Source organism: Syngnathoides biaculeatus, chromosome 4 (assembly GCF_019802595.1).
Source record: "Syngnathoides biaculeatus isolate LvHL_M chromosome 4, ASM1980259v1, whole genome shotgun sequence".
NCBI classification, from domain to species: domain Eukaryota; kingdom Metazoa; phylum Chordata; class Actinopteri; order Syngnathiformes; family Syngnathidae; genus Syngnathoides; species Syngnathoides biaculeatus.
This window is the reverse complement of record NC_084643.1, coordinates 7,073,621-7,086,930: the sequence shown is the minus strand read 5'-3', so window position 1 is coordinate 7,086,930 and position 13,310 is coordinate 7,073,621. Positions and strand designations below refer to the sequence as shown.

Here is a 13,310-nt window from a genome sequence, read left to right as displayed (position 1 = left end):
CGGGAACGGGAGGAATGGTGGACTCTTGACGAATTGATAGGTCGATGCGGAGATGCATCGTGGACAGATGGGAGGATGAATAGGGACCAGTGGAGATGGTTACACTGAATAGCTAGCGAGGGATTGAAAGAGAAGAAATTAGCGGGGTGATCGGAAGGGCGACAATATGGGCCAAAAATCTGAAAACCAAAAAAAAAAAAAACCTTTTCCACTTTTTAATCTTTTTTTTTTTTTTTGGGTGGGGAGGGGGACTAACCCTAAAAACACTTAGTGCTGGTTTATGGCCTCTTACATTAATTCCCGGTGCGACGGTCTGAGCGCTCCCGGTGCCGAAAAGTCTCTTTGTGAATAATGCGCACGCGGGTATATTTTGTAAATTTCCGGCCAGTCTGAAACATCCCCATCCATGCTTCAACGTGTGCCATTCAACAACTTTGTCGCCGAGTGTTCGTGTTCGCTATATGGACGTCTCAGAAAGATGAACACGGCGAACGTACATAAATGTGTTTGTTTTTCATCAACTTTTGTTTTAAGGTTAGGTTAGGGTTAGGATATAACGTATGTTAGCCACCTCTATGTAGAAGAAGGGGAACTATGAGACTGGGGGATTTCCCAGTGAGCGTCCGCTACATACCCAGAGTTCCCCTGTTAGCAACTCGTGCGCATTCATCACAAGGAGACTTATAAGCCTCGATACAAAGAAAGAGTTTAACGTTAGCGCTATGCTAGCGTTAGCGCTATGCTAGCGTTAGCGCTATGCTAGTGTTAGCGCGGTACGAGCGTTAAACTCTTTCCGTGTACCGAGGCTTATAACCAGGTGTGCTAACGCTCGCGCCGCATCACCGGATAAACCGCAGGATTGAAAGCGTGTAAAAAATGTTGCGGCTTGTCGGCCGGAAATTACTGTATGTAAGATTTTTGGGGAGTCCCCCCCTCCCCATTCAATTATTATCTGTGGATTTTTACTGTCTCAATTTCTTTCCCCCGTGAATTACGGGAAGCTATGACGTATGCGATATGAATGAATTGTTGGGAATTGTTGCACCAAGGAAGATTATGTAAAGCATGCTTTTCTTGCTTTGTGTACACAGAAAAAAATAAATTGCCGTCAGTAAATTATTTGAGAAATGAACAATTTGCAATCCAGCCAAATGGGGTGTGTATACAATAAAATGAACTAAATATGTCATAGAATATAACAGCAAGTGCAACATCAATAGTTTGTCTGCTTGGCCAACAATGAACAATGCAGACGAGCCCGACAGAACCAGTTTGAGCAGGCTGAACGATTATGCAGTAAAAGCACCAAAGGGCATTTGTAACTGCTTCGGCTCCATCTGAAAAGCCCAAGAGAGGCTGTTTAAATGTTGTGGCAAAGCGACATTTCCACCGCGCTAGTTTGCTTTTCCGGCGCACCGACGTTCGTTTTGGAGTACGTGGACATACCGTGTCGCTCGCCGTGAGGTCCCGTCAGCCGGCGGCCGAGCCGCACTGTGTTTGTGTGTTTTTGCGCGATTGCAGACGGCAGCCGCGGTTCCCGTCCCGGAAGGAACAGCTTCGATCCGGAAACTCGATACAACTCCGTTTGCTACCAAATGTTCGATAGCGAAAAGTCAAGTGTACTTACAACAATACCGCAGGTAAAACGTACTCGAATGGGGAAGATGTTAAATTCTAATTAACAACACTTAAAGATGACCCGAAATGACACACACACACACACACACAACACAAAGAATGCGTCCGTGGATCCTGATTTGATTCTCCATAATTAAGGCTGAATTAAGTCTGTATTATCCTTCAAAATGACGCTTAATCCCTAAATCCGGTCTTGAAAATGCTACGGACGCACCAAACAGCTTTGCTCGAGTCGACGAACGTGTAATTAGCGTTTGGCATTTTGGCAACAAGGCGATAAGAGCGAGAGGAGCACTTCACAACAACTTGGTGAGGGTCGCTTCACCGGGTTTAGACGAGGCCCGGAACCTTTGCGTTTTGGTTGCCGTTCCGTATTTAATTGAAATTATTCTGTTTCAAATTAATTTTACCGGGCCGGCACGGTGGATCAGCTGGTAAGGGTTGACCTCACAGTTCTGAGGTCCCGGGCTCAATCCCGGACCCGTCTGCGTGGGTTTCCTCCAGGCACTTAATTGGACACTAAATTGCCCCAAGGTGTGATTGTGAACGCGGCTGTTTGTCTTGATGTGCCCTGTGATTGGCTGGCAACCAGTTTAGGGTGTACCCTGCCTCCTGCCCAATGACAGCTGGGATAGGCTCCAGCACTCCCCGCAACCCTCATGAGGATAAGCGGCTCAGAAAATGGATGAATGGATGAATTTTACTGTGGAAATACCGTAATTCCCCGCCTACAAGATGCGATTTTTTTCACAGCCAGCCGCCGTTCTAGTTAGCATTAGAGCCGCTGTGTTACCGTTAGCACCACCATGCTAGCGTTAGCACCACCGCGCCAGCATTAGCGCCGCCATGTTAGCGTTAGCGCCACCGCATAAGTGTTAACAGCGCCGCTTTAGCGTTAGCACTGCCGCGTGGCCGCGCTAACGTTAAACTCTTTCCGTGTACCGAGGCTTATCACCAGGTGCGCTCTGTAGGCCGCGAATTACCGTACTAATGTTTAACCTTTCACTCACGACAACATTTGACCTTTAGGTGACGCCGACCGTTCTTACTGTCTCCCATTGCTTGGAGTTTTCCCGATAATGTATTATGGATTTTAAAAAAACTAATAATAGTAATAAGATTACTGGATCGGCATCAAAGTGTAATGGTTTCTTCTTTGGTGCCGGCCACACCCCGCTTTAAAGTTGACTGGAAATCAATTCAGGCAATATTTGTTATTGTTATGCTGGTAAAATACACACAAACATCAAAACCAAACGCAGGCGTAACAAACACTAAAACAAGGTGGCCGAGCACTTGCGCTATTAATATTTCAGCCCTTCAGGGGAAACGATCAGCCATGATGAATAAAACAAAACAGGTAATGGCTACGACCAGTTTGAGACGCGTAAGTGGGAGTCGGCGTAAGAGAAGAACGCAGCATATTTGTAATCACCTACCAATTGCAATACAGAACCATTTATTCACGTGGTTTGCCAACATCCCCAGACCCTTGTGAGGATAAGCGGCTCAAGAAATGGATGGACGGTTCGGCAAGATAAATGATAAAATTAAGCATATTACATTCACGCCGGTGTCCACGCTAGACAGACGTGAGCCAACAAGCGGAGAAGCATAATAAAAAAAAAAAAGCTCTGCACGGAATTGGGGGGGCAAAAAAAAAAAAAGTCAGGAAACGCAGACCCGACAAGAGAAGATGAAGAAAAAGAATGGTTAGCTCGCGAAAGACTTAGCGCTCCAGAGATGAAGGCACAACCTGATGGCTATCAGTATGAGCGTCCGCATTTTACGACGCCATTAAATAAGCCGCTGACTCGCACAGAAACGGGCCAAGTGCGGCGGGCGGCCCATTAATAACGCGCATAAACCTCGGAAAATGGACTGTCCTATCGGCGCGTCGGAGCGAGGCCGGCCCGGCCAAATTCATGTTCGCCGAGGGCAATCCAGGAGACGGCTGACACCAGACATGCTTTATTTCACTTTTTTGCGCAGGTTGAACACGAGAAAAGACTTGGGCGGCATCTTCATACGGCAACACGCTAAAATGAACTCTGTCGTGCTTTCTGTGTGGCTCGGCGAAATAATGCGTTGAAACGTGTCGGACATTGCTGCTAGCGCCGCACTATCACGAGCGTGGCGCTAACGCTAGCGCCGCGCTGACAGGACCCATTAAAAAAAAAAAAAAAAACTTACCGGTTAAAATCACTGACACACGCCAGTAACACAGCAACAACACGCTAGCACAGTGCTAACGCTAGCGCAGCACTAACATGGCTGGTAAAAGTCACTTCCTCGGCACATATATTCTGGTCTCACTCTTACCTTTTCCAGTCGAGTGCCCCCTTGCGGCCGTTAGAAAAAATGCACAAATTAGCCACATCACCGCATAAACCGCAGGGCCGGAAATTACGGTATATGCTTTTATTGTCAATCATCTACCCCAAAATATTACATTCTTCAAAAATTTGGTTGAAACTCGCTTTGTGTTTTAGCGCGACGTGCGTTTTTGGTGCAAAAAGAAATGTTTCGTAGGGCGGTTGCAGCAACAAATACAGATCCTAGTTATACATCATGATGCCGGTATACCAATTTTAATATTTAACTGGTTATTTGGCTGTTGATTCGCTCAAACGTGCTCATTTATGCTTATGTTGCTCAAATATAGTCCAGTTGGGATGTAATCTTGATGCTTTTGTACAATTGCTTTCTAAATACAAGAAATGCACCGGCAAGTTACAACAAAACAAAACAACGAGATCCCCCATGCTAATGTTGCTCGAAAATAGTCATTCAAACTTTTGCAATTTTGCAAATGATTTTCCTTTTTTGTGAGACTTTCTCGTGAAGCATGCACAAGCTCATTTACCGTATTAGTACATTTCAAACGCCACATCCCAGAATGCATTGGGGTTCCAAAAGCATACAGCACTGTTCGCAAAAAAAAAAAAAAGCGAAAATAACACAACATAGCGAACTCATGAATACATTATTTCTTCACAATAAATTTTTTTCACTTAATTTTACTATATTTATTTTAACAACGTACCAATAAAGATAATAAAAATGATTGTGTTCTGGGGTTAGAACAGTTTAATCATGGTTCCATTCATTTCAATGTGAATCACTTCCTTGGTTCATGAACGTTTGAACGAAGTCGCGTAACGTAAATTTGTATACCACGGCTGCACTGCGCTTTAAAACGTTTTTAATATGAAATGTTTAAAGTGTGGCGGCACGGTGGGTCAACTGGTAAAGCGTTGGCCTCACAGTTCTGAGGTCCCAGGTTCGATCCCGGACCCCCCTGTGCGGAGTTTGCATGTTCTCCCCGTGCCTGCGTGGGTTTCCTCCTGGTGGGCACTCCGGTTTCCCCCCACTTCCCAAAATCATGCAACATTAATATGACACTCTAAATTGCCCATAGGTATGATTGTGAGTGCGATTGGCTGTTTGTTTCTATGTGCCCTGTGATTGGCTGGCAACCAGTTCAGGTTGTACCCTCCCTCTTGCCCTTTGACAGCTGGGATAGGCTCCAGCATTTCTCACGACCCTCATGAGGATAAGCGGCCAAGAAAATGGATGGATGGATGGATGTTTAAACTGTGTAAAAGGAAAATCGTGGATTTTCACCAATTGCGGCCTGGAACGTGCGGTAAACGAGGATTTGTGGTTATTAATAGTTTTCATCGAACGGCGACAAACTCTTGAGCTCGACCGAAATGTGCACCATTCGGAGGCCGTTGCAGGGTTTGCGCTAATCACGAAAATGATCAAATTCCACTTAACTTTTGAAGTTTAGAGAAGCGCAACGTTTGCAGCGTTGTTGAAAAATCACTGAGCCGTTTCAATTAATGCGTACGCCCCCCCCCCCCCCCCCGCCGCGCAGGTGGGCGGGCACACCATGTTGCCGATCCGCTGGATGCCCCCCGAGAGCATCATGTACAGGAAGTTCACCACCGAGAGCGACGTTTGGAGTCTGGGTGTGGTCCTCTGGGAGATCTTCACCTACGGCAAGCAGCCCTGGTACCAGCTGTCCAATAACGAGGTACGGCGCTTAACCCCCGAATTATGAGCAGGAATTCATACAACAATAAAAAGAGTCACAGGCTGTGATTAGTCCACAATATTGTACATAATTTGCCTGACATAAACCCTGCTACCTTCCATGAGATGGATAAACGCTCTTTAATTACTCTTATTGACTTTTCTGAAAAATAATCCCCTCCCGGTGCACAAAAGCTTTTGTGCAGAATTTTTTGAATTGTCGTGATTTTGTTACACTTTTGCAGTGAATCAATAAAAACACGAGCACAAGATTATTTAACTTGCTAAATGCTAATGTTGCTCTAAAATAGTCCAAATTAAATGTACTGTGCTGGAGGTGCTTCTGTACAGTTTGTAATAAATTGTTTGTTTTGAGCGTTATTAGCATGTAATAGCGCGCTTACTAACGGCGCTTTTGTCAAATATTTGCAATAACTTGTTGACCATCTTGTCGGGGTGCACGGTGCATGCGATACGACATGCAATTCTGCATATAGCGTGTAATATGATTATTTTACACCGGCTTCTCACTCTCAACAATAATCCAACGTCGACATAATAACGGCGCTTTTGTCGAACGACTCCTTTTTAATTTTGGATGGATTTGCTTTAATTGTGCTTTCCGTTTGACTTCAAACGGCCGTTTCGAGATGGGAGGAAAAAAATAAAAAATAAAATAAAAGCTCACACGCTCACTTTACGATGGCGCGTTGAGAGTCCTTTGAATATTTAATAGGATTTACAAATCTCCCTTTTCTCGGGCCGCGACCCAGTTTCGGGGAAAGGCCGGGCCTTCGTGGCTTCTGACCTCCGGGGTCATGTTTTCCTGCCCGTCCCGTCGGCGTTGACCCTTCGGGGCTCCGCCTTTCCCTTTCCCGTCCGTCCAATCCCCTCCCGACCTGAAAACGATTCGCGCGGGAAACGATGAGACGTCGTTTGTCTGCCGCGGTGGTCGACTGATGACACGTCAGTCGCATCGTCTGACAAAGTAACCGTCGACTCTTTGCATATATGATCCATATTTTACTGTACACACGTACAGTTTACATCTTCGGGTATCAACTTTTCTATTAATTGATAGATTTATGTATTATATGTATCGTAAATACATTACAAATTACCTAACATAATACATTATGCTTTATATATACAGTATATATATATATTATATATATATATATAAAACATTATACATGTACATTTATTATATTATATATATATATAAATACCATTATATATAACATTATACATATAGATTTATTATATTATATACATAGTTTACGTATAAATTTATATATATATTATCATGTTATTATATTATTACAGCCTTTTTTTAACTACTTATGAAATGTTTTAACGTATAAAATTTTATTTAATGATGCATTTTAATAAAACTAACAAGTTTAATAGTTTTATCATTTACAGTGTTTAGTGATTATAATATAATTACATATATTTAAAAATGTGAAATTACACATATTAAATGCATATAAAACTTGATAATATATCATTGACGTACATTTTTGTATTCTTTATTTTATGATGCAATATTGTGATTATGAATTTTTTAACATTTATCATTTATTATTATTTAATATTATTATTATTATTTATCATTTTAATTTGAAAAATATTTGAAATGGCACATTTTAATCCCTTAATGGGGTACTCAAATATGATTCCCTTTATTTATGCTGAATTTCTGATGATTTATTTTTATTTTTTTTTGGTTTATCTATTTGTCATCTTCAGGCGCGCACCATATTATTAGGTACACTTACGCGATCTTTAAGCCATCCAAAACCCGAGTTGTATGTGATTTGTCGACTTTGCCAAGAAAATGAATATTAAAAGGTTCCGTACGGTAATAGATGTACAGAAGTGGAATTATTTGACACAAGACTCAAATTTGAAAACGCAGCGGGAGCGAATGAAGCGTCCGCTTTCCAAGCGGCTTTGGCGATTTGCGAGAAGCGACGGCGGATCCGCGCAGTTGTCAGTTCCGATTGGCTTCGACTTCATCGCGCCGATTAATAATTGATGGACTCTGACTACTTTTTTTTTTAATCTATTGTACGCCGACAAATCCCCCCCCCAGGTGATCGAGTGCATCACCCAGGGCAGGGTGCTGCAGCGCCCCAGGACCTGCCCCAAAGAGGTCTACGACCTCATGCTGGGCTGCTGGCAGAGGGAGCCGCACATGAGACTCAGCATCAAGGAGATCCACGGCCTCCTCCTCAACCTGGCCAAAGCCTCGCCCGTCTACCTGGACATTCTGGGATGAGCGCAACGGTGTAAAAACGACTTTTCGAGGCAATCCAAAAAAAAAAAAAGGAAAGAAAAGAAAAACACTCCCCCCCAATTGCCACCCCCCCCCCCTCCTTTAACCCTATTTCCCATTCCATCTTTCCCGGAAAAAGAGGGGAAAAGCTCATTTCGGGACGCTTTGCTGGACTCGACGGAGTTCTACGGGGAACGCTTCTCGGAGCTTTCCCATGTAAATTCGAGACTGGATGGAGGTTTGCTTTAATGTGCTTGTGAAGACCACATGACACCGTGTTGCGACCCCCCCCCACCCCCACCCCTCCATTAATCAACCACGCCTACATAATGTACACACGCACGCGCTAGTTCCTCGTTCCTCAAGAAAGGGAGATTAGGGATGGACATTCCAGCCAATCCTCTTGATCATTTCAATATATTCCGATTGAAAAAAATCATCAAGTTATTTTTAAGCCGTTCATTTGCATTTGATTCATTTGCTCAACACGTTCACCCAACAAAGTGTTCTCAAAGAAAAATTTGGGGGGGGGGGGGGGACACATCAATCCAACTGGAAAGTAACTGTCACGTGTTTATTTTTTATTTACCGTAATTTCCGGCCTACAGAGCGCACCCGGTTATAAGCCTCACCCAGTACATTTGGAAAGGAAATACCATTTGGTACGTACACATTGAAACCCACATTAAAACCCGGGATATTAACAAAGACGGTACACAGAGAGTTTAATGCTAATGCGAGCGCCACGCTAACGCTAACACTAGCACAATGCTAACAGGTCCAGTTAAAAAAAAAACTTACCAGTAAAAATCACTGAGACACAGCATTTACACGCTAGCGTCACGCTAACAGGGCCGGTTAAAAAGAAACCTACCAATAAAAATCACTGAGACACGGCATTTACACGGTAGCGCAGCGCTAACAGGGCCGGACCGGTAAAAGTCACGTCCTCGGCACATATATTCCACCGGTCTCACTCTTAGCTTTTCCGCTCGAGTGCCCCCTTGCGGCCGTTAGAAAAAATGCACAAATTAGCTACATCACCACATAAACCACAGGCTTGAAAGTGTGTGGAAAAGGCGCGGCTTATAGGCTGGAAATTACAATATGTAACATTCTTATTATTACGTATATTTTTTTTGTTTGACAGATTTTGCATTTGTTATTGTCTTGGTACATACATACGCTGTAGCTGTGTAAAAGCCGCAATTGCACACATTGAACGCGAGGTATTTACAAAGAAAGATGATACACAGAGAGTTTAATGCTAACGCCATCATGCTAACACTGACGCTAACACTAGCGCCGTGCTATTGCCAACGCAGCATTAACGCTGGCACCGCGCTAACAGGGCCGGTTAAAAAACAAACATACCAGTAAAAAATCACTGAGACACGGCTGTTGCACGCTAGCGCAGCGCTAACAGAGCCGGATCGGGAAAAGTCACGTCCTCGGCACATATATTCCACCGGTCTCACTCTTACCTTTTCCACTTGAGTGCCCCTTGCGGCCGTTAGAAAAAATGCACAAATTAGACGCATAAACCGCAGGGTTGAAAGCGTGTGGGGGAAAAAAGTCGCGGCTCATAGGCCGGAAATTTTGGTATTTAACATGACTAATATTGTTTTGTTTGACAGATATTGCATTTGTTATTGTCTTAATAATTTATATTTATCATTTTTTTAATTAATGAAGTTAGAAACTACTGAAGATACAACACTGATGGATCTATCCAAGAAGAAAAAAAAATGTGCAAAAATGACCGCGAACAGGAAGACGAAGCTTAGCGCCGCGGCGCTTCCTTCGCAGTCCCCTTAATTAAGTTCGAGCTCGTGAACTTCTGGAAGTCGCTAAAGTACATTAAGTCAATCAAAAGTGGCCACGCGTTATCTTCGCCGCCAGCTTACAATTGAGTTCTTGGTTTATTCCGCCTTTCAATATTCATCTTCATTTTTTTTTTTTCCAAGGCGAAAAAAAACATCCCACTCTGCTCCTGTTCATGTTACCAAATTTCTACGGGAGCCCGTGAGGCAATCCTCAATTATTGCTCTTTTTTAAAGGCGTGACTGACCTGCTAGGGGTGCTGCGATCATCGTGCCGTTCAACTTTTTTGAATAGAGGGGAATATGATGCCAAAAATGACCCCCCGCCCCTCACGTTTTTAAAAAAAAAAAAAAAAAAAAGGAACAGATGCTTCACTTCTGCTGGCATCAGAGGTCCATCGATTGACGTTCACAACTAAAGGGGTCGTTGAAGGGGTCGTTGTAAATGGGGGGGTTTGGAAGGGGGGGGGCGCGCTTAAAGATAGATGAGGTTTTACATCACAGATTGGGTACCAATTATAAAAGCAAAACCTCAATGGAACTGTCATCAAAAATATTTTTGAAAAATTGTCGCTGATATATAATGACCGGTACACGGGTGGATCAGCTGCTAAAACGTACCCGGTTCGATCCCGGCCCCGCCTGTGTGGATTATGCATGTCCTCCCCGTGCCTGCGTGGGTTTCCTCCGGGCACTCCGGTTTTCCTCCCGCATCCCAAAAACATGCAACATTAATTGGACACTCTAAATTGCCCCAAGGTGTGATTGTGAGCGCGACTCTTGTCTGTCTCCATGTGCAACTGCGATTGGCTGGCGACCGGTTCAGGGTGTAACCCCGCCTCCCGACCGTTGACAGCTGGGATAGGCTCCAGCACGCCCCGTGACCCTTGTGAGGATAAGCGGCTAAGTAAATGGATGGATGAATAGATATAATGACACAATATTAGAGGCAGCAACGTTTTGTTTTTTCTGTTGTTTTTGTTTCCGACGCATGAAAGGGAGAAATTAATACATAACAATGCAAATAATTCTGTCCACTTTATATTTTTACTTCGCAACAGAGCTTCCACGCGCACACTCATATTCAAACGCGGCGGGTGCGGTTCTTCTGGTCAGCTCATATTAAATGCTTAACATTCAGACATGCTTCAAAACTGAGTGTGCGTGCGTGTGTGTGTGTTCCGCAGACTGTTTACCTTCTCTCGCCATCCCTCCATCTTTACACACATTCGCTGAAAAGACACTCACGCCGGTCCGAGTAGGAAATTGAATTGTGCATGTTTTATTATTTGAGCGCTGCAGTCCTCCGTAATGGTGTAATGTATATTTCATTACGGGGGCCTAATGGGCTCCATTAGCGCGGGCCTCCTCGCAGACATTCAAGACTTATTGTTTTATGGCGCGGAGGGGAAAAGGGATGGGGGGGGCACTGTGAGGGGGAATGGACAAAAGAGGGGGGGGGGCAAAAGGTTGAAGGGAAGATGGCAGTGAGGGGTGATGCGCCGTCGCGGGATCGCGAGCGGTGAAAGTTGAGCGGCTGTCGGAGGTGAAACGGTCTGGGAGATCCTGCCCGGAATTGACCCCCGCCCATAAACGTTGGCCTCACAGTTCTGAGGTCCCGGGTTCAATCCCGGACCCGCCTGTGTGGAGTTTGCACGTTCTCCCGGTGCCTGCGTGGATTTGGAACAGTTTAACTGTGGTTCCATTCATTTCAATGAGAATCACTTCCTTGGTTGGTGCACGTTTGAATGAAGTCACGTAACGTAAATTCGTATACCGCGGCTGCACTGCGCTTTAAAAAGTTTTTAGTATGAAATGTTTAAAGCGGAGCGCCACGGTGGGTTAGCTAGAAAGCGTTGGCCTCACAGTTATGAGGTCCCGGGTTCAATCCCGGACCCGCCTGTGCGGAGTTTGCATCTTCTCCCCGTACGTGCGTTGGTTTCCTCCGGGCACTCCGGTTTCCTCCCACACCCAAAAACATGCGACATTAATTCAACACTAAATTGCCCCAAGGTGTGATCGTGACTGCGGTTGTTTGTCTCCATGTGCCCTGCGATTGGCTGGCGACCAGTTCAGGGTGTCGCCCCGCCTCCAGCCCGTTGACAGCCGGGATAGGCTCCGGCACTCGCCGCGATCCTCGTGAGGATAAGCGTCAAAAGGAAACGGAGGGATATTGTATTCAATTCATTTATCTCATTAAATATTTGGTTCGCTGCTTCATACAATAAAATGTGCCGGTAAAATAACCAATATACTAATATTACTACAACAAAACCATTTCAATTCAAAATGACAAATTATTAAAATTTAGTGACTTTTTTTTATATAAACATACAAGTGCCCACCCCTTCCTGCACACAAACACACACACGCAGTCACCTGCATGCAACTGAGTCACACTGTAAATACAACAACATGCATGAAAGGAGAATTTTCTTTTAATTTTTTTTTTTCATTTTAATTCCTCGACTGTAAAGGGCAAAAACTCGCATCAAATCATAGCTTCGTCCATTTTGTGTCGGAAACCTTCATGTAGTAATAATTATAGTGATGACGATGATATTATCGTGGAACTCGAAGTTCTCGCTTCATTTCATGACAACAGCACTTGATGGTATTGATGTTTGTGTACCTGCCTTGATGAATTGTTGTCATTTGTTTTATATCCATACAAATATGTAGATAAGCATCGGATATTTCAAGGCAATTTTGTACTTTTTTCTTTGTTTTTTTTCTTCCTATGGTCGCCTTTTGCAGACGTTAAAAAAAAAAAAAGGGGGAAAAATCGATGAAAACTTTGAATGCTTTTGGAGCGCCCCGGCCAATCGCGGCCTCTCTGGGCAATAGTGTTGAAGGCAGAGTGCATGCTGGGTAAAAAAAAAAAAAAACATGCAACTCCTCTCTCCCAACAAAAAAAAAAAAAAAGAGAGAGAAGTCAAACAGACTCCACTGCTTTGTTATTTAAAATATGCCAAGTATAAAAGTGTAAAGTCCACAAGTCGGGCTCTGGTTATTTGTTTATTCCTCAGCAAGATTTTGGTACTAAAATGAAGGAATCCGCCCACCCTCCTTATGTTATAATGGACTATTCCCCCTCGAGTCCTCTCTGTCTTTTCCTGATAATGTTGATTTTACTCAAAAATGTGTTTTTTTTTGTTTTTTTTTTTGGGGGGGGAGCGTGGGGGACACATTGATGAACATGACCCTCACCTCACCTTGTAATTAAAAGGAAAAAATATGGTACAGTCCTGTCCTCAACCAGGAAGTAGCCTGCTTGCCTACGAACGGACAAAAATGCAAAATGGCTCTCTGGGATTTTTTTTTTTTTTTTTGTAGTTTTTTTTTTTTTTTTTGCTCCTCTTTCACTTTTGTTAAGTGCTGTCCAGCCTTGGCGGAGGTCTGCGCTCTGCCGAGTGACATTTTGTTTTTAATAATCAAGTCGTTTCTATCCGACGGACCAAAAAAAAAAAAAAAGGGGGGGGGGACAATGGCGCCGTTTTCAAGTCAAGACAAATTGAGAGAGGCGA

General features: G+C 43.9%; 1 protein-coding gene across 5 annotated transcripts in view; it reads left to right on the top strand.

The window, feature by feature from the left end:
* Window positions 1–9,556, top strand: part of ntrk2a (neurotrophic tyrosine kinase, receptor, type 2a) — a 96,449-nt gene extending 86,893 nt beyond the window's left edge. For all 5 annotated transcript variants that reach the window (XM_061817205.1, XM_061817204.1, XM_061817203.1 and 2 more), the window contains 2 exons: window positions 5,522–5,680; window positions 7,778–9,556. In XM_061817205.1, coding sequence (XP_061673189.1) covers window positions 5,522–5,680; window positions 7,778–7,963 — 345 coding nt within the window. In that variant the 3' untranslated portion in view covers window positions 7,964–9,556. The remainder of the gene's footprint in view (window positions 1–5,521; window positions 5,681–7,777) is intronic.
* The last annotated feature ends 3,754 nt before the right edge of the window (window positions 9,557–13,310 follow it).